General features: G+C 39.9%; 1 protein-coding gene across 1 annotated transcript; it reads left to right on the forward strand.

Annotated features, from left to right (window-relative positions):
- The first annotated feature begins 1,880 nt into the window (after positions 1-1,880).
- On the forward strand, positions 1,881-6,204 carry LOC133819211 (sugar transport protein 13-like). Its single transcript, XM_062252396.1, has 5 exons — positions 1,881-2,102; positions 2,204-2,526; positions 3,776-3,900; positions 4,791-5,082; positions 5,182-6,204. The coding sequence occupies exons 1-5, from the start codon at positions 1,973-1,975 to the stop codon at positions 5,857-5,859; spliced, it is 1,548 nt and encodes a 515-aa protein (XP_062108380.1). The 5' UTR covers positions 1,881-1,972; the 3' UTR covers positions 5,860-6,204.
- Positions 6,205-21,821: the final 15,617 nt, after the last annotated feature.

Raw genomic sequence — 21,821 nt, forward strand, 5'->3', positions numbered from 1 at the left:
AGGATTTCTTTGTTTCTTGGGTCGAGAAAACATGCGCAGGACAGAAGCTTCTTAGGAGAGTCTGGTTTTCTGGTTGTTTTTCTTTTCTTGCTTACGATGAACAAACGTGAAGAAGAAGATGAAGAGGGGGGGTCTTGTATATATAGGTGGAAAAATGGAATTAATCAGGAGCGTTGAATGAAATCCTCACTAGATCGAACGGATGGGGATCAATGACAAGAAGGTGCCGAAAAGTTGTCAGACGGACGATCGTGGGCATGTTTCCAAGGTACTCAAGTGCCTAAAGTGAGCAATACCCGGCTGACGCGTGTCCATTTTCAAGAGTGTGACGGTACGGTCCCCCAGAGGAAGTAATTCAAAAGTTTCATTCTCTTAGGATTCGAACAAATACTTTTGAGGGGGCAAGATGTTATACCCAGATTTCGAGCTATAGTAAATATGACCTCGAAAGCTGAGTTCGCAATAAATGGCCTCGTGAGGGTTAGGGCATGCTCTAGGATTGTAAATCGAGCCTGCAAAGTACGATACACGACCTCGAGTATCGTGACCTCAAAATGATCTCGATCTCGAAAGGTAGCTCTGAGAGCACCCTCATCTTCAGGAACAACTTCGGAGCAGGGGTCTTGAGCTCGACGTACTATCTCGAAAGCCACGTTAGCTCGGGAGATGTCACTGGCTCGGGCAATGATGGGAAACTTGGGAGGCAAGAGCCTTAGAGATACGCGATCGCCGCTTTGAATATCAACAAGTATTATAAACATGAGATGTAATCCTCATTTATTAATGTAAATCTCCAAGAATCGTGGGATATTATTTAATCAGTTATGCGTTTCCTGGTCTTCAGGGACGTTTCCTTTTTTATCTGATTATAGGCATTTAAAGCCATTTATTTTATTCACAAAAGAGTAACTACCCAAAATATGTGGGATAGTATTCTGCATCCTTCTCTATAAATAGAGAAGCCATGCACCATTGTAAATGACCGAAATTCTGATCCTTGAGAGAAAACTCTGGAGAATTCATACTAAAGAATTTTTCAGAGATAATCTTGAGATTAATAGCAAAGACTCGTGGACTAGGCAGATTTAATTGCTGAACCACGTAAAAAATCGTGTGTTTGATTTGTTTGTTTCGTTTGGCCATTGTCATTCATTGTTTTTGTGCTCTTCTTTTATCTGTTGACGAAAAACGGCGTCAACAAATTTAAATTTAAATTTATATCAATATAATTATTATATATATAGTCTTATATTAAGTATGATTATAATAATTATATTTTATAATATTTGAATTTAGGGTTTATACATTTTAGATTTTGTGTTTTGTCCAATTACCTGTTTGGAACCTGTGTTTTGACATATTACTTTTTGGACTCTATGTTTTGTAAAATAGTTAAAATAGAACTCTAAACTTGATTTTGGTCAATGTTTTCTCAACTAAAATCATAAATAATTTACCAAACTAACAATTCAGAACAAAAATAAAATCATTCTACTTAAAAACTGTGTTGTTATATTCAACTTGTTTTCATCAAAATTGAGTTTAGTGTTCTATTTTATAAAACATGGGCTCTAAAAGGTAATTTGTCAAAATACAGAGTCCAAAAAAATAATGTGACTAAAAACATTGTTCAAAAAAGTATATAGCTTGAATTTACATATAAATATCTATTTTAAAAGATATAATTAAGGAAATTTAAAAAAAAAGGTTATAATCAGATGTTGACTAGAATGCATGGCAGCCCATCGAAATCAACACGTGGAATGATCCGCAGTGGCTCCCACTAAATACCATCTAGTTTGGTACTCATGCTCTTATGACCCCTTCCCTATATAAACCCCACTCCACACAACTCCAATTATATTTCGATTAACATTTCACTCCTCTTCTTCTTCTTTTATAGTTATCAATATATATAAGAGTTATATATATATCTAAGCAAAAGCTCTCTAGCAAAGAGACCAATATATTGATGGCCGGAGGGTTTGCAGTTTCGTCCTCCGGGGCGGAGTTTGAGGCCAAGATTACGCCGATCGTCATTATATCATGTATAATGGCAGCCACCGGAGGCCTCATGTTTGGCTACGACGTTGGTGTTTCAGGTCATTATCATTATTATTATGATATTTTTTTTGTTAATATGTAATATGATACATAATAGTATATATAGTAATTAATTAATTGTTTCTGTGTGTGTATATAGGTGGTGTAACATCTATGCCGGAATTCTTGAAAAAATTCTTTCCGGTGGTTTATAGAAAAACGACAATGGAACATCTGGATAGCAATTACTGTAAGTACGACAACCAAGGGCTACAACTGTTCACGTCGTCGCTCTACCTGGCTGGCTTGACCGCCACATTCTTTGCCTCCTACACCACCAGAAAGCTCGGCAGAAGGCTAACCATGTTGATCGCCGGCGTCTTCTTCATCATCGGCACCATTTTCAACGCCGCCGCTGAAAATCTCGCCATGCTCATCACTGGCAGGATCTTACTTGGTTGTGGTGTTGGCTTTGCTAATCAGGTATATACATATATTTGATTAATGTTTATATACACTATTAATTATGGTTTGTTTAATTAATAACATAATAATATATATTACGATATTGAATTACGTGTTATTACTTTACTTGAAACAGGTGTCACATATGGCATATATATTGTATATCATATATTAATCTATAGCTTTACAATAAGTCTTAATCAATACACCTCTATTAATTAAATAAAAAAAAAATTAAAGTGATAACCTAAAAGTGTCGGGTGCCATAGTAGTGATTGGAGGACATGTTAAGCATTTTCTTAAGATGATCAAATCAAATGCCATATTTCATTCAAAATCATGCTAATACTATTTTACTATATATATACTATCTTTTCTTGAAACGTTGTGTCTGGTTTTTTTGACGTTACTATACATGTGACTTGCAAAGACCTTTTTAACCTTTTCTTGATTAAGTTAAAAGAACATTCAAATCATGATAACTTGGAATTATCCTGACAAATTGTCCATGAACCAACTTTCTATGCATCTTCCTAACTATATGTCTCTCTAAATTAATTAATATATATATATATATTTATATGAATACACATATGGCTTTTTCTATCCTTTTCGGTTAAAATAGTCTGTCTCTTTTGTTGAATTACGTGATTAATAAGTGGACCCCTTTTTTGTTCCAACGTTTTATATATCATGTGGATGTGGGGTTTATATTTTTGGGATGGGTGTGTATCTTTTGGGATTGCTTTATATATTTTTGGAATCCTGTTGTATTATTTGGACCAAACATATCCCATACCTATTAAATACTTGTATATAATATTATAAGAACAACATGGCACGGAGCATGTGAAGTAAAGTTATAAATTGTAATAGTTTATTTCTATTTCAATTTAAAGTTGTATAGCTAGTTGCTTTATATATAATAATAATTAACAAAAGAAAGACAAATTAAAATTTGCAGAACATGTGCTGATTTAAGTTTTCTAAGTGATTAGACAGTGTAATATTATTCAAATGAAAAAAAAAATGTTATTCAAGTTGTTTTAACATTTTTTTTTTCTAAATGAAGACAAATTGAAATTTGTAATGTACTGAGTATATATTTGTCTTATATTTTTTTAACAAAACTGACATTTTTTTTTGTTTTTTCCAATAAAGTGATGAATTATTAGGTTTTGTAATTTCATATGAAAGCTAGTTTGTGCAATGTTTTGTCATGATTGTTCTAATATAAGATATAATTATTAATTGTATGTGATAACAGGCTGTACCAGTATTCCTTTCTGAGATTGCTCCCACAAGAATTCGAGGTGGACTAAACATATTGTTCCAACTTAATGTCACCATTGGAATTCTCTTCGCAAATCTTGTGAATTACGGCACTGCCAAGTATGTTAAACTTAACGTTATATTTTCTCCATTTCATTATTATTATTGAATGTAATATTGTGCATGATATATACAGTATAAATATATGGTTTGTCTCCGCTACTTCAGTACATCCCTTTTTCTGTTTCCAACACTTTTGGACATGGGATAGTTATAATTTATAGAATATTTCATAAAAATTTTAGAAAAATTTGAAATTTATATAGTACTAAAATTAAAATTTAAACAGTATATTTCCTACTTCCTACGCGTACAAAATATTATAAATAACTACATTATGTACTATTATATAAAATAATTGAAATTGTAACGGTGCGAAAACGAAAAAGGGATGTGCTCCCCTTACTAGAAAGAAATATATTTAAATCACTAAATATTAAAATACTTTTCAAATTGTTGGTCTAGTTAGTGAAACTTACTTTCAAAAAAAAAAAAAATTGTTATACTAGTAGTACTATTACTCAAAATAGATGTGCACACCCATCGTTACCTCGTTGTCAATTATAGGTATTGTTGACTGTTTTAATAATAATATTTGTATCATAGTCCCCAAAATCATGCTTGATGGTTGACCTTTTTGTAATTAGAATTGTTACAATATTGATTCGACTTTGGAAACTGTTCTCTAAGACTTGGGGATCACTATTAATAATGTAACTAAACTAACACCTGGCGACTTTTGTTGCATTTTAAAAATAAGTAATAATTAAAAGGGGCTATCGGAACACCTTTCAAATTTAATATTATGTAAACCGATTGGGATCTTTATGTGAAACCTCAGTTTGACCTTAAACTAATATATTACTGTTCAAATTTAACATTTAACCGTGTATTTTTATTGGTTGATTACTTGCTCACCAAGTGTTCGATAATTTGCGTGAATGACACAGAATCAAAGGAGGATGGGGATGGAGATTGTCATTGGGTTTGGCCGGTATCCCTGCATGTCTTCTAACCATTGGTGCCCTTTTAGTTGTGGACACTCCCAACAGTCTTATAGAACGTGGTCACTTAGAGAAAGGAAAAGAAGTACTAAGAAAGATCCGAGGAACTGACAACATCGAGCCCGAGTTCAATGAACTCGTCGAGGCTAGCCGCATAGCTAAAGCAGTAAAGCACCCTTTTAGAAACCTCCTCAAGCGTAAGAACCGTCCCCAACTCATCATTTCTGTAGCCCTTCAGGTAACAACCACTTCAAATCTTTCAACATTAGCAGTATACATAAACATCACTCATTTTATATAATAATATTCTTATATGTTATATTATACTTTGTCCCAGATCTTCCAACAGTTCACGGGTATCAATGCAATCATGTTCTATGCACCAGTGTTGTTCAACACATTAGGGTTCGGTGGCGATGCTTCCCTTTACTCAGCTGTCATAACCGGAGCTGTTAACGTCCTATCCACCGTTGTTTCCATCTACTCAGTTGACAAAGTTGGGCGTCGCATGCTGTTGTTGGAGGCTGGTGTTCAGATGTTCTTATCCCAACTGGTAATAGCCATTATATTAGGTCTAAAGTTGTCAGACAACTCGGAAAACCTCGGCAAGGGTTACGCAATCCTAGTGGTTGTTATGGTGTGTACCTACGTGTCATCCTTCGCCTGGTCCTGGGGGCCACTCGGCTGGCTCATTCCGAGTGAAATTTTCCCACTCGAGACTCGCTCTGCCGGTCAGAGTGTCACTGTTTGTGTCAACTTGCTCTTCACCTTCGTCATAGCTCAGGCTTTTCTTTCCATGCTTTGTCATTTCAAGTTCGGAATCTTCTTGTTCTTCTCTGGATGGGTTCTGATCATGTCCTTCTTCGTCTTGTTTTTGTTGCCTGAGACTAAAAACATTTCCATTGAGGAGATGACTGAAAGAGTTTGGAAGCAACATTGGTTTTGGAAGAGGTTTATGGATGATGATGATGATGTTGTTGTCAAAGTAAGTGACAATAAAAATGGTGCTTACTAATAGAGTAGAGAAGACTCTGCTGCTCTGTAAAATTTTTTAATATATTATAATTTTTTTGGGGATGGTTTTGAGGAGAAATTTAGTAGGTTGGGAAAGGGAATAAAGTTTAAAAGAATAATTAGGGAAATGACTAATACGTACTCAAGTACTTTTATTTTGTGTTGTTTGTTAAGTTTTTATTTATTTATTTTTATATGCTTTTTGTATACGAGGCCAAAATATAATCAAAGGCTACATTTGTTTTAGACTCTGTTGTCCTTGAAGATTTGGATTTGGACCTTTTCATTGCATGAGAGAACTCTTTTACTTAAATTAATGACATTACACATATTCATTTTGCACCAAGTTAAAGCTCAATAATGCTTTCTATTTGATTAATTATTTTGTGCCCTCTAAATATTAATTTTTATTTTTTGTGTTTCATTTTAGCTCAATTACTGCCAATTTTATTTTTGAACATGCCAATATGACAACCCATTGGCATGTTGCCAAGCCACTTACTTTTTCATGACTATTGAATAATCCTAACCAAGGTTAACCTTAAATTTGAAACTTCTTATCCATAGCTCTTCCATGTTTTCCCAAAGCATTTTATATCAATCAGAGGGTTTGCTTTAGATACTTTGTTTCTCCATCCTTAAGCCCATTCTAATCTGAATTTGGGCTTTTACTCCTATCTAAACAGCCCATTTTTCTAATCTGCTTTTCTAGTCTTTTACCCTTTTCTTATATATTATCAGTTTTAGATGTATGATTTAGTAATTGTTTATATCATGTTACAAATGTAATACATCAAATCATCGACTTAGTTTATCAAAATATTATAATTGATCATATATTTAACATGGTTTAAAACTATATTATTTTACCACCTCCATTATTTAATATATTAGTTGCAATTACAACAACTTGTAAGTTATAAACTAATTAATAATGTTAAGCATATATGGTGTTCAACAACACACTAGTAAAATATAGGTTCTATGTAATAATTTAATATTGTAGAGCTTTAATTAGATTGAATAAAAATGATTTGTATGGTAATAGTAAATAGAGAGGAAAAGAAAATGAAAACATTTCTTTCCAACAATTTCAGAAATGTCATTACCTGTAAGTACTTTTTATTTTATTTTATACTTAATGAAAATTTAAGAGGAGAAGTGGAAAAATTAATAATTTTAAATTTTATGGACTGTGTAATTAGAAAGAGGGTGAGAAGAGAAAAAAAAAATTTGTGAACAGTAACACCCTTAAATCAATTATATTTTCTAATTATGCAAACAACTGAGTTTGCCTTTCGAGTTAAGTACTAATCATGATTCTATTTCTTCTCTATTTGACTCCTATTTTTTTCTTTACTAAATTATTCTAGTTCTCGTTACAGTTTAATAAATGGGAGATCAATATAAAAAGAGTGAACTCTTAGGGTTCTATAATTCTCTAAATATTAATCTATTGATTGAGTGAAATTCTTTGATAGCTTAAAGTAAAAGGGCCATAAACGCTTTGAAACGTATCCAGGTGTATATTCTTTTCCCATCGACATTATCCATTATTAGTTGCAATCATGTTATGTATGATTCAAAATGAAATTTCAGTGTAAACATATGGTTGATAATTTAGATTTGATAGGATAACACGACTTGAATTGACAAGATTAATTTAAAAAAATTATTAAAATATATAATAAAGTTGAAATAAATATTTTATCCTAAAATTATTTTAAATCATTTCCTTGTTATTTAAAAATATAAACTTAATGAGTTAATTTAATTTATATATTAAAACTCTAGTAAACTAATCATTATATTGATCGTGCATTTTAGAACACGTGAATTAAAATTAAGACACTTATTAAACTATTCATAACAAATAAGTTACCATTTACACGTATAAATTTTGTGTCAAATTTGGAAAAAAAAAACAAATATCATAGTTGGCCCAATTTTTATAATTGTGCTCTATGTATAATGTGCAAATTAACTCAACACCAACAAAGTCATTTAATTTTTATTGAAAATATATTAAAAAATTATTAAATAAATAAATAAAAAGTTTTTAATTAATATAAAAGACATTAATAAGTGGCCAAAAGTAATATTTATTGTGTGTCAAATTTGGCACATCTTTTAGCATGAGTCAAATTTGGCACACATTTTGTAATGCCCATTGAAGCTACATTTTTTAAAGATATGCTAAAATAAAATTATGCATCACTTTTATAGCACTCCATTAAATATGCTCTTAAAAAAATAATATTGTTGACTGTTTTTTTCGCTATCAATTAATTAAACAAAAGCTTAAACAAATGCAGTAAAAGACCTGGGGATTTATGTGGTTCAGGTAATTAATTAACCCTAGTGCACGAGGCAATTGTATTAGAATTTGAGGAGCTTAAGGAGTCAAGCTTCTATGGAGTTTCATGCAGCCTTTTAGCAATGCTCTCAATACCAAAAGTTGGGATCCTTAACAATGGGTGCCCTAGCCCTATTTATAGTGGCTGAGGACAATTAATTCCCTTAACGGGGATTTCTTACAAACATTCCCAATTAATTGAGGGATAAATGCTACTTAAAACACATTCTCATAATAAAGGTGGTGGTTTGCCCATGCGTATCACACGAGACCCATTTCCGAGGTTGCAGCCCACACACTTTTGGGGAGACATGCCTCTAACACTATCAGAGGGTAGCTGCATGCTTTTCCACGCTAGGGGGCGCATTGGGACATGCTGCTTGTCGACTGTATGGACTCGACACCACTACTTGAGGAAGCAGTAACTTTGCCAGATGGCTGCTGGTGGTCCAGGGTCGCTGTGCATGACACCAAGCACTTCACCCCAGGCCCTGAGGACAACTTCCCAGGCTTGGAGGACTAGATGAACAAGAGAATGGGAGGACCATGATAATAGTCCTCAGGACGTTACCTTACATGGAGACATTCACCTCCGAAAGCAGATCACAACATATTGGGAAGGGCCTACCTTTCAAGGAGCTCTAGGCGAGCTCTTAAGGACGTCATTAGCTTCCGTGGAGCTTAATCACTTCTCTAATGAGTGCCATGTGTCATTTGGTGAAAACACAGACAACATTTTCCCCCAAGTCTTTGCTTGCCCTCACACAGTGGAGACTTAGACTGAGAGGAGTGATTTTAAGGAACGTACTTGGGGGTGACGTTTGGGCTCACCGAAGCATCATGTTTCAAAAAGGTAACGCCCCATGTCGACTCCCCATTGCTGGGCCCATCAATTGGTGAAATTAATGAGGAGTCCATTCCACACCCAAGACATCCAATCCACCTCTGAAGTGTCATTTAGCCCTGTATCCGAGGCGTCATTTTCCCATGTTATGATCACGATCTGTACCTTGATATTCGTGACCATTGGATCACGTTCGAGTGCCTACTCCATAGGTGATCAACGGTCAGGGAGGAGTTGCTTCCTCCCCAAGTTCTCAGATATAAAACTCGAATTTTGCCTCCCATTTCATCACTTTTAGCATTTGAAAATTTCTTAGAAACTAGAGCTAACCAACTTCTTTAATCCTTTCCAAATCGAAATACTCACTAGAGCCCCCTTTCCGGAAACTTGGATGATTGGGAGAATCGAGCTTTTTCTAGGTCAACGACATGAAGAATTTTTTAGTTCAGACACATAGCAACACTTATCGGAGGTTCATTTCGAGTAAGTCACTTTTTCTCTCCCTTTTCTCTTTGGATTTTTGGATAAATGTAGTTGCATGCTCAGGTTGTCATGGTTTCTGGGATTTAGAGGTCATTTTGACCTTTTTATGGTCTTTTTAGGTCCGTTTTGCCGTTAAAATTGGCCAAAACGGTTTGTTTAGGCATATTTGCGTTTTTTTTTGCATTTTTGGGCATTCGACCGAAATCTTGAAATTTTCCAGATTCCAAGGAAGTTCATGAACTCTAGTGGTGTCCTTAGGCACCTGATTTTTGGTTTTGAGGACACCCCAGTCCCTATGGCTTCCCTTTCATCTCCATTCCCCGAGCAGTTGTCTTAGGGGTTCTCGTGTTTTGGCTTATCTTTCTTCTGGTCAAGACACTAACTGCTTGGTCTTGCTTGTTTTAAATGTTTGAGGAGCTACACCACTTCCACTAGCAAGGCTTCTACTTTTTTGATCAAGAAAATCATCGACATGGCCCAAGAAGCAGAATGGATCGTGGAGGAAAGAAGGTTGCCAGGCCAGGAGGGCGATAGTGGTCAGAGAGGAGCCTCCGCTAGCGGAGAGGCCAAGTCAGTGTAGCGCCTTGGAGGAAGAGGTAAACATGGGTCCCATACATGGTACTACAATTACAAAGCAAACGACTTCGAGGCGGAGAAGCTCCCCAGCAAGTTGATGCATTAAGGGGTGCCACACAAAATCCTCTCTCACTACGGAGTCAATGGGGACATCCTTGCACGCCTGCCCTAGGACTCAGAAAGGGCGCACCAGAGTGTGAACGACCTCGGGGCCTGGAGTGCTTCGCACCTCCATGCAGGGGAGACCTTGCCTCTACATCAATACTATGTCAACTTCCTTAAATATGTCGGCATAGCTCCCTTCCATCTATCCCCGAATGGGTACTGGGTCCTCGCTGGATTATACATGTTGTACTAGAGACAGAACTGGCCCGTGCTATCTTTAGCCGAAATATTGTACGTCTACAGTTTTTGGGCTTTTCCTCAAAAGATGAGGTTCGATGGGTACTACACCCTAATGAAGTACACCTTTCTGGGGTTGGTGTACAAGGCTTTTTTCCATAACGAGAGCCATGCACGGGACTACAAAGAACACTTCTTCTTCACAAGTGGCTTTCCTAGGCGGACCATTCCTACCGTTCTCCTGGAATTCGCCAGGGTTAGTAAGTGTCTCAAACCTCATCTCTAGTTTAGTTCTCTGACGTTAATCATCCCGTAAGAAATTTTTTGTTGATAGGTTTTTTCTGTCGTACTCTGTTCGTCGTGGCGTACGATGACCGGCTCCAAAAGATGAAGCGTCTTTCGGACATGGAGATGGAGCTCATCTTCCTCACCACGGAATCTCACCTTTGCCAGTTTGACCTTCTCCAACAGGGCAAACACTTGGGCACCGTGGACCTCTCTTCATTTTGGAACTCAAAGAAGTCCCAAGAAGAAGTTTCCCTCCACACGGAGTACGTGGATGGATAGACGCTCCTCTAGTATAACCAAAGGATGCGAGAAGAATGTGTCAAGAATGTTTTTCCAATCCGACTCCCTGCTGAAGCTCAGGAGGACCAGGAGCTATAGAAGGAGCTCCAGGCGGGGTGGAGTCCTCATCGCATGACCAAGGTAAATCTCCCATAATTTTGTATCATGCTAAACGAGTAGGAGAAGGGGTAAGAACATGTGTGAGCCTCGCCTTCGCTCCTCCAGAGCGAACAGATCTCGGACCATCATTGGACTATGGAGGATTTCCAAGACCACCAGGATTTAATTGACGCATTCCTCCACCGCCCGAAGAGAAGGCTACGCCCCCAAGGTTTTGTGCCACTGGACGAGGTGATGTTTATGCACGCGAGGTGTTTTTGTCAATACGAGACGAACACCACTCAGGAGATGGGCAGACTTGTGAGGGAATTTTCCCACTCCATTCTTCACCCAAAAGAGCCATCTAGTGGTGGGCCTCCCGAGGAGCTCACCTTCTCCGAACTAGAGCTTCTTACATGCATTTACTTGCCTTTGTTTTTATCTTTTGATGAAGATCCTTGTTATCTTTTGCAGGTCACATGGGTTTGACTGACTCAATTCAGGAAAAATGTCAGAGGGTTTAGGGGCCTTCTCAAATCCAAATTCCTACTGCATCGTCCTCATCGTTCGATCCCCTGATGATCTTCCTGCAACCCCAGTGGTCCCTGCAACTTCAGCAGCTGCTCCCCCGGCCACTCCCTCGAGGCCGGTGGCAACTGAGGAAGACCTGATGCGAGTGGACCCACCGATAATCGACCTCTACAGGAGTTCTCCAATCCTCGAGGAGGGGAATTTAGGGACGGGAAAGGACCTCCCGTCCTTTGAGGTGTTTGGCAGTCCTCCAACCAGAATACCTCAGCTAGTAATCTTCCCCAAACATTATAAAGGGGAAGAGCTCGAGAGGCACAAGTGGGTCGTGGAGTATTTCAATGCATGCCTAGAAGAAGGGAACAAAGACTTCAAGGCTTTAGCGGAATACCTTCGCAAGGATAGGCCTCAGAGCAGAACCTCGTTGCCACCTCTCAGCTGTGAGGATCTAGAGTCTCTTTCATGGGGAGACTCGGAAATAGGAAAGCTCCGCTGGCGGCGGAACTTTTGCAGGGATTGAGCAGATCCATCTACGACAGGCATCCTTGTAGCTACGGCGGAACTTCTGCCGGAGGAGATAGCGAGATATCCCTCCTCGCAGCTTGTCGCTACTCCTCAACACACGTAAGTCTTAGAATATATAATTTGAATATGTAGCTAAGTATTGCATTCTTGTGTACTAACTTTGCTTTGTTGTGCAAAATGTTGCCTTGTGCCAAAGGCTCAGGGACGTCGTGACCATGAGGTCTTTGAGCTGAAAGAACTCAGGGTTAGTCTCCCTCGAGGATCATTCCAAGCTCTAGAAGGTCATTGAGGATGAGAAGACTCGTGCCTCCGAGTAGGAGACCCACCTGGCGGTGGAGAATTCTAGGCTTTAAACCCTCAAGGACACATCCTCGAAATTGGTGGAGGAAGCCATGGGTTGTTCCAAGGTCGCGAATGGGGTCGTGCACAAGGCCATAGAGGACACCTGGGCTCACGAGAAGAGACTCAGGTTGCCCGCGAGGAGGCTGCCAAGGTGGTGGGGGGGCCTCGCAGCATGTTGAGGACGCCCCCACGACTCAAGGAGAAACCATGTAGGCAGCTTCAAGGGTGCAAGTAGTTGCTGCTGAAGTGGAGGACTTGAAGCATCAAGTCCAGGAGCTGAATGACCAGGTCTCTGCCCTCAATAAGGAGGTTGATCAACTAGCCGAGGACACCCTCTATGTTGCATGACAAAGAAACAAAGAGATGGACTTGGCCTTCACCGACGACCCCAACACGAGGATGCTCTTCGAAGAGCGTCTCCGAGCAAATGATGCTACGATTGCGTAGGCCCATGCGACAGTGGAAGTAGGTCGGGCTCCCAAGGTTGATCATGTGATCGACCTCGTCATGGAGGATCCTCCAGGCGAGATCTAGGCCCTTGTAAGTTTTACTTTTTATTTTTTTTATGTAAATAAGCCTATGTGCCACTTATTTTATTGGGATATAAACAATCTAAGGCTCAAGACCCCAAGCACAATTGTATATGATTTTAGCTTTCAATAATGGATTTTGCTTACACTAATTACTTTCCTTTTTGCCTTATCACTTAAACACATTAATTGGAATTTAGTAATTTTGTAAATTGGTCTTAAAATTCATAGGTTTTATTTTCAACTCTCAACATAACTCATCATCACAAGAATTTTTTATTTAAACCTTACTTTTTCCACCATACGTGGACCTCAGTTGTGAGACTCAGGTCTTAGCTTCCCTAGTTAGTGCAATTAGGGACTTGTGCTCGAGTTCTGGTGACTCAAGTCTTGTTGATCCACCTAGTTCTTTGACGCATTTAAGCACTTCATGTTGATCAGTGGGCTTGTAATCCTCGGAAGTAACTTTAGTACGTTGTCATGTGTGAGAACTTGACGTGTCTTTATGTCCCCGAGTTCTAAACAACTTGAGGATTAAGAGGCCAAATTAACTTAGGGTTTGAGAACTCAATGTTACTCCACAAGCACATAGTCCTCGGGGGGTTACACTGGGTTTTTTTGTTAGTCGCGGTTATAATTTTTCCCCTGAGTATAGGTTACTCAGGGTTTTTACCCATTTTTGGAAATCAGGAACTCACTGCCAGTCCTCAGGCTCTAAATCCTTATGAAATGGGCTAAGTTTGCCCTTTTAAGTTTTTAGGTTTTATGGTGTTCAAGTTTTTGGCAACTTAAGGCTTGCACCCAAGTACGGATGACTCGGGATTGTATTTGCTTATTGGAAGTCGGGAACTTGTTATTGCTCCTCGGGCGCATAGTCCTTAGGAGTTAACCCAAGTTCTCCCCCGTAGGCTACTTCTCTCTTGCAAGCTTTGATACTAGGCTTACTCCGCTCATGACAAGCTTAGTTTCCTAGGTCGTGCTCTGCGAGTGGTTATCTTGCGAGGAGACCCAACTATGCCCCCCAAGTGATTGGAGACTAGTCTGCATTCACTTGTCCAAGCCAACGAGCGGGTACTCCTCGGTAATAAAATTAAATGAAAAAATAATTAAAATTAAAATTAAAAAATACAAGAAAATTCTCTAAATTTCATCTATTGTGTTTTGTACACGCGATTTCCACTAATTGGGCTCGGAGGGTACAAAATGATTACAAAATTTAGAAAATACATTGCTCATATTACTGGCAATACCGGTGGAGATGCTCGGCATTCCAGGTGTGGGGCACTAGCTCCCATTCAGTTGGGCTAGTTTGTATGTCCCAGGACACACAATGCTCTGGACTTGGTATGGGCCTTCTCAGTTAGGGCCCAATACTCATGCACCTGGGTCTTGAGTTGCTAGAAAGACTCTTTCCAACACCAGGTCTCCGACCCAAAAATTCCTATCCTTCTCTTTGGAGTTGAAATATCTGGCCACCTTCCCTGGTAGGACGCTGCACGTAGCTATTAAGCTTCTCAGAGCTTCTGCAAAAGGTCCAGAGATTCTCAGTGTAATGCCCTGAAATCCCTAATGCGGTTTAATGGCTGGATTAGTAGGTCGGGATGGCCATAATTGTTTAACTATGCCATTAAATGAATATATGCATGTTTATGAGAATTATATTATAATATGATGTTAAATGCATGCATGTGGGTCCACATTTTATTACAGGGGTGTTTTGGTAATTTGGCCCGTTGAGGGTGTAATTGTATATTTGTATGCATGTCGGTGACCTATTGTTGAGACCACATTATAATGTGGGTTTTTTCGAGCTATTCGGCATGAGACGATCTTGGAATATTAATTAGTGGTCTAGTCATAACAGGTTTAAGTTTGGGGCTCGGGATGAGTCTCGGGGTGATTTTAATGATTAGAGCATTGCCGGGAATTAAAGGGTAATGGGATATGAATTATTGGTGTTTGAGATTATCGAGAATAGCGAAAATTGGAGAGCGTTAATTATGATTAACAAGATAGGTGGGAAATACCAATTTTGCCCTTGGGAGCCTTTAGAAACCCTTAATTGACCTAGCGGTATTTTGGTCTTTTCACCCCTAGGATAGATATAAGCCATTTATGGCTATAGAAAAGAAGAGAAAACAGAGTATAGTTCAAGAGCTTTCCCATACCTTTTCTCCTTTAGTTTTCCTTGTGATTTTTGAGCCATTATTGAGAATTCAAGCTTGGGAAGTAAGCCTTGGGAGCTTGGGAGTGTGTTCCACCATTGAAGAGCATCATAATCTGAGCTTGAGGTAAGTTTCTAGCCATTAAAATCCTTGCTTTGCTCTGTTTTAGCTCTGGTTTTCAGTTGGGATTCCTAGGATGGATACTTGGTTTTGTTGGGAGTTTTGGCTAGGGTTCTTATGGTTGTGATGTTTGGGGTATGTGAGGATGGTTTTTGGATTCATTTGGCACCAAAAATGGGATTTGGAAGCATTGGAATCAGGTTGGAATTGAAGGATTCGAAGAAGGAGGTTTCAGGGGAAATCTGTTCTGGGGGTAGCGCTACAACGCCCATCAGAGGGCGCTATAGCGCTACACAGGATGCTTTTGGGCGGTTTCGGGGTTCTGAGTATAGCGCTGGGGCGCTAGTGAGCAGCGCTACTCTATTCCTCCAGAATCCCGTTTTGAGTGTTTTTAAGGGTTTTTGGCTCGGGGTTTCAATCCTTAAGGCCTGAGATCGAATCTACTCACCGTGTGGGCACGTTTCGAGGTCCCGAGAGTGGGGTTAGGTTAAGACCCTTTCATTGTGGATTTTCATTAATGGAGGTTATAATTGGTTGTGATTAGGTAACCGCTAAGGAACCAAAAGGTCGATCGTTCTCAAGAGTCATTCTTATTATATTTCTCGCTCGAACCTGAGGTAAGAGAACTGCACTCTGAGTATATGACATGCATGATTGTTGTTGAGGCATGCTGGATGATAAATGTGGACATTGATTGCATACTAAATGCTAGCGGATATTGTTTACTTGTGTATGGCACTGACTAGTCAGGGACGGCACTGGTCGCGTATCACTGACCTAAGAGTCAGAAACGACATAAGCGTCCGGAACGCAGGGCCGAATGAAGATTAGATCTAATCGATATCAGTGTTGAATGACTCTAAGGCATTAATGTTGGACCGACCCTAAGGTCGATGAAACTTATAAGCGCCTGGCTAGTCTAGGACTAGTTACTCAGAGCCAGGGCCTAAGGCCTAGGTGACTGCTTGTCACATGGCTAGGGAACGATGTTCCATAGTTATGACTCTATGGTCATGAGGTAGGTTATGTTGATGACTAATCATCATGCAACTAACCTGTTTAAGCTAGTGAAAGGATCACTTATCTCTAAAGCCTCGGTGACCCTATCGTCACATGGCTATTGGGAATTGAACCCACCTTAGTGACTTTTGCGACTATCACTCATCTGTTTTGGACTGAAAGTCCTGAATGGTTATATGATCATTGTTGATATTATATCATGCTATATTGTGCTTTCTTGCTGGGCCTTGGCTCATGGGTGCTATGTGGTGCAGGTAAAGGGAAAGAAAAGCTCACCCAGCCTTGAGTGGAGAGCTTAGGTGGTGATGTGTACATATGCGGCCGCTTGACCACCATGGCCAAGGAGTTCTCAGGGGAACTAGGGGTTTACCCTATTTTTGCTGCTTAGGTCGGCGGGGTTTGTAAATTTGAAACAGTAATGACCATTTTGAGTTATAAATAACTTGTAAATGTTTTTGATGGGCCCATGAACAATTTTATGTATTAAATAAAATATATCCTTTCCTTTTTATAGGTTTTCCACCTTAGCCTGTTAATAACACTTATATGCACGTTTTTAACCAAAGGACTCGGGTAGGGAGTCAAATTTCTGGTTCACCGTAACTGTTATGGAGTAACCAGGGCGTTACAACTTGGTTCAGAACGTGCCAAGGTTAGGGTTCCTGTAGACTGGTTGGGCATGTACATCCATCACTGAAGTCAAGCTCGACTCATGGTTTGGTAACTATTTATGTAGTTATATGTATAACTGCTTAAATATAGTATATATGATTTACCTGTGCCCTGAAATATTATATCCTCAACAATTGTGTGCTAATTAGCACTGAGATTGCTGGAACATACTTATCAGTATTTTTGTTTGTGAATTATTATGTGATACATGCTAAGTGCTAAATGCTATAAACATGTATCTGCTTGTATATTTGTATGACTGTGGAATGTGATCATTATTTGCTTGTTCTTGGACCGTAAGGCGGCAAGAGGTTTAGTTATTACTACCTGACTGGCCGTATTGATCATTGTTTCAGCAAGGTATAACAGATAAGAATGAATCCAGGGCAGACAGATACTTCAGCTAGCCAGAGTGATCAAGGCCAGAATAATAATAGTCAGGGTCAGGAGAATGACCAGTCACAAATTCCACAGCCAGCTCCTGTAAACTGGCAGCAGATAGTTAGTGATCTGCAGGCAACAATGTTGAGACAGGGGGAAGAGCTTTGTCTCCTAAGACAGCAGCAAGCGCCTGCAGTGGCTAGTGTATTAGAGGCACTCCCTGTGTCGGTGCCAGCAGCAGAGCAGCTGCCTGAGGTTGGAAATAAATGGGAGCCTCTTTATGAAAGGTTCAGGAAGCAACAACCTCCAGTTTTTGAGGGCAGTGCAGATCCTGCCAAGGCAGAACAATGGATGAGTATGATTACCACTATCCTTGATTTCATGAGGGTGTCTGGTAATGAGAGGGTGGCCTGTGCCACTTATATGTTTTGGGAGGATGCCTGGATTTGGTGGGAGGTTATTACCCAAACCAAGAATGTTAATACCCTGAGTTGGGAAGAGTTTCAGACTCTGTTTAATGAAAAATATTATAATGATGCCATCAGGGCGGCTAAAGTTGAGGAGTTTATTAGGCTACTTCAGGGAAATTTTTCAGTCACTGAGTATGCCTTAAAGTTTGATCGTTTGGCGAAGTTTTCTATGGAGCTGGTACCCACTGATGGAACCAGAAGAGAGAGATTTCTTCAGGGGCTACAGCCCAGATTAGCTCGTGATGTACGTATTACCACTGTGGCTGGGGTTATTACCTATGCACAGGTGGTTGAGAAGGCACTCACAGCTGAGAGTGCAGAGAACAAGATCTGGCGAGACAGTGCAACCAGAAAGGATTTCAGGAGGACAAGTCCTCCATTTGTGGGTCCTTGTTGGGTTTAGGCCCCAGTGAGCAAAAGAGGAAGGTTCCTGACACCTTCCCAATTCCAGGTCCTGATAGGCGGCCCTGTGGTATTTCAATGGGTCGTCCAGGTGGTAATGAAGCCTGGAAGTCTTATCCTGAATGCCCTAGATGCAAGAGGTGTCATTTGGGAGAGTGTAGGGAAAGGGCATGATTCTCATGTGGAGCAGTGGGTCATCTTAAAAAGGATTGCCCTAAGGCAAGAAAAGAAGAACCCAGGAAAGCGGACAGCTCGGCCCTAGCTCAAGTGTTCGCATTGACTCAAGCAGAAGCTGAGGCTTCTCCCTCAGTAGTTACAGTTCAGCTTCTTAGTGCTGGAACCCCTTATAATGTTTTGATTGATTCTGGTGCTACACACTCTTTTGTTGCTAGTAGTAGTATTGATAGACTGTGTAGACCCTTTGATTTTTATGCTGTGGGGGTTTGGAACTTTGTTACCCACTGGAGAGTTTGTGGTATCCAGGAGATGGGTCAGATCTTTGCCAGTGACAGTGGAAGGCAGAGAGTTGTCAGTGGATTTGATAGAGTTGGTTATGACTGACTTCGACATGATATTGGGTATGGATTGGTTGGCAAAGTATGGGGCAACCATTGACTGTAGAAGTAAGATGGTCACCTTTGAGCCTGAAGGTGAGGATCCTTTTGTGTTTGTTGGTACTGTGCATGGACCTCGCATACCTATGATTTCTGTATTGAGGGCTAGGGATCTATTGCAAGGAGGTTGCATTGGATTCTTAGCCAGTGTGGTTGACACCACTCAGGTCATGCCAGTGAGACCAGACTTTTTTGTGAATTCCTGGATGTGTTTCCAGAAGATTTACCAAGGTTGCCACCACACAGAGAAATTGAGTTCGTTATAGAACTGGCACCAAGGACGGAGCCTGTAACGCCCTGGTTACCCCAGAATAATTACGGTGAACGGTGAACCGAAAATTTGACTCATTGCCTGAGTCCTTTGGTTAAAAACGTGTTCTAAGTGTTATTAACAGGCTAAGGTGAAAACCAACCAAAAAGGAAAGGATATGTTTGATTTAATACATAAAACTATTCATGGGCCCACAAGAACATTTACAAGTTATTTACAACTCAAAAAGGTCATTACAGTTCCAAAATTTCAAACCCCGCCGACCTAAGCGGCAAAAATAGGGTAAACCCCCTAGTTCCTCTGAGAACTCCTTGGCCGTGGTGGTCAAGCAGCCGCATATGTACACATCACCACCTAAGCTCTCCACTCAAGGCTGGGTGAGCTTTTCTTTCCCTTTACTTGCACCACATAGCACCCATGAGCCAAAGCCCAGCAAGAAAACATAGCATTATATGTAAACATCATCAAATGATTATCATTATAATCACACAGAGCTCATAGTTTTCAAACAGATGAGTGAATATCACTTGAGGTTCTGGTAAACCATACTGAGTGACTGACAAGCAGGTCACTAATTCAAATGGAAGAGTGGCTGCTGGGTAAGCCACTAGCCCTCAACAAATGAGAGACTGATGGGTAAGTCTCTACTTTAACAAAGGAGTGACTGATGGGTAAGCCACACAAGCGCTTATAATATTCATCGAACTTGAGGTTGGTCCGGCATTAATGCTCTTTGAGTCATCCAATGCAGAAAGTCGATTAGATCTAATCTTTATTGGCTTGCGTTGAACACGCTAAGGTCTTCCTGACTAATGAGTCAGCGCTATGTGACCAGTGCCAGTACCACTGCCGAACCTGACTAATAAGTCACAGCTTCACAGTTGATACTAGCACCTTTGCCAAATCTGACTAATGAGTCAGTACCATGCACAAGTGAGCAAGATTTGCTAAGTATTCCATAATCAATTCATGTCCACATTTATACAACCAACATGCTTCATGAATAATCATGCATGTCACGTTTGGGTGCCGTTTTCTTACCTCTGATTCGAGCTAGAATGAACAAAAGAACGACCCTTGAGAATGGTTTAGCTTTTAGTCCTTTAGCGGTTACCTAATCATAACACATTATAGGATACCATCAATAACATGATAATCAAAGGTTCTCAAACTAATATCTAGCCTTCGAGAGATCAATCCAAACTAATCCAAGTAGTACGGACACTCTCGAGGCCTAAAACTAGGTTCCTGGGGTCAAAATGAGCAAACGGGGCGAAAACTGGGCAAGGGCTACGGCCCTAGCACCTTGGGTCGCGGCCCCCATTCCCTGAAGCAAGGGCCGCGGTGCCCTCCATCAAGGGCCACGGCGCCCAGCAGGTACACCTTCCCCCACCTGCTTCTTCAAAGCAGGGCCACGGCACCCCAAGAACAGGGCCGCGGCCCTCAACTCTGGACCATTCCCAAACGTGTTTTTAACACTCCAAGCCTCCAAAATCATACCTAAACATTCCCCAATCATCAAAACAAGGTTCCCAAGCTTCCCAATGCATCAAAACCCTCAAAACCCAAGGTTCAAACGAATCGAAAACTCAACAATTCACAAAGTCCAATTCAAAGCTTAGAAACTCTAAAAACTCAAAACTTTAAACTTAGATTACCTTCGATTAGGTTGTTTTCTGTCAAATCCTTCGGTCAAGAAGCTTCTAATCTTTCCTAGGATCGCTATGCCTCGATCCTCACTTAATTCTGACTCCTAGAACTCAAGATCTCTTCGAATATGCTTCGGGTGGCAAAAATGAACTAACGAAGGAGAACGAGAGGTTTTCTAATCGTACGTTCTATCTGACAGCTACTTCAAGCTTAAGTAACCTCAAATAAAACCTAATGCTCGGGGTCCCGAAAACACCCCGGGGACATTATAGTCAAAACTTCCAGAATTTCACCCTGATCTCAAATATTCCCAATTTATCATCAAATAAACATTCCTATTATCCCAAAATTGACCTCGTTATGACAAAACCGCTAATCCACTAAAAATGACCGTCTCATGCCGAATAGCTCGAATATATCTCCATAATGATGGAATCTCATTCACAAATCACATCATGCACCCAAATACACAAATTTACCCTTAATGGGCCAAAATATCAGAACATCATAATATTTCAAATGTGGACCCACATGCATGCATATATCATCATATTATAATATAATTCACATAAACATGCATATATTCATTTAATGGCGTAATTAAACAATTACGGCCCTCCCGGCCTACTATACTGCCACTAAACCACATCGGAGAATTTGGGGCATTACAACTATCCCCTCCTTACTGAAATTTCGTCCTCGAAATTTACCTGAACAGCTCGGGATACTGACTCTGCATATCTGACTCCAGCTCCCAGGTCGCTTCCTCAACCTTGCTGTTCCTCCACAATACCTTAACCAAAGGTATCGTCTTAGTCCTGAGGACTTTGTCCTTTCTGTCAAGTATCTGAACTGGCTGCTCCTCAAAGGAGAGATCTGGTTCAAGCTCCAGATCTTCATAACTCAAAATATGGCTCACATCAGATACATACCTCCGAGCTGATACATGGAACACATTATGCACGGCAGACAACGCCGGAGGCAAGGCCAATCTGTAAGCCACCTG

This window comes from Humulus lupulus, chromosome 2, assembly GCF_963169125.1.
Source record: "Humulus lupulus chromosome 2, drHumLupu1.1, whole genome shotgun sequence".
NCBI classification, from domain to species: domain Eukaryota; kingdom Viridiplantae; phylum Streptophyta; class Magnoliopsida; order Rosales; family Cannabaceae; genus Humulus; species Humulus lupulus.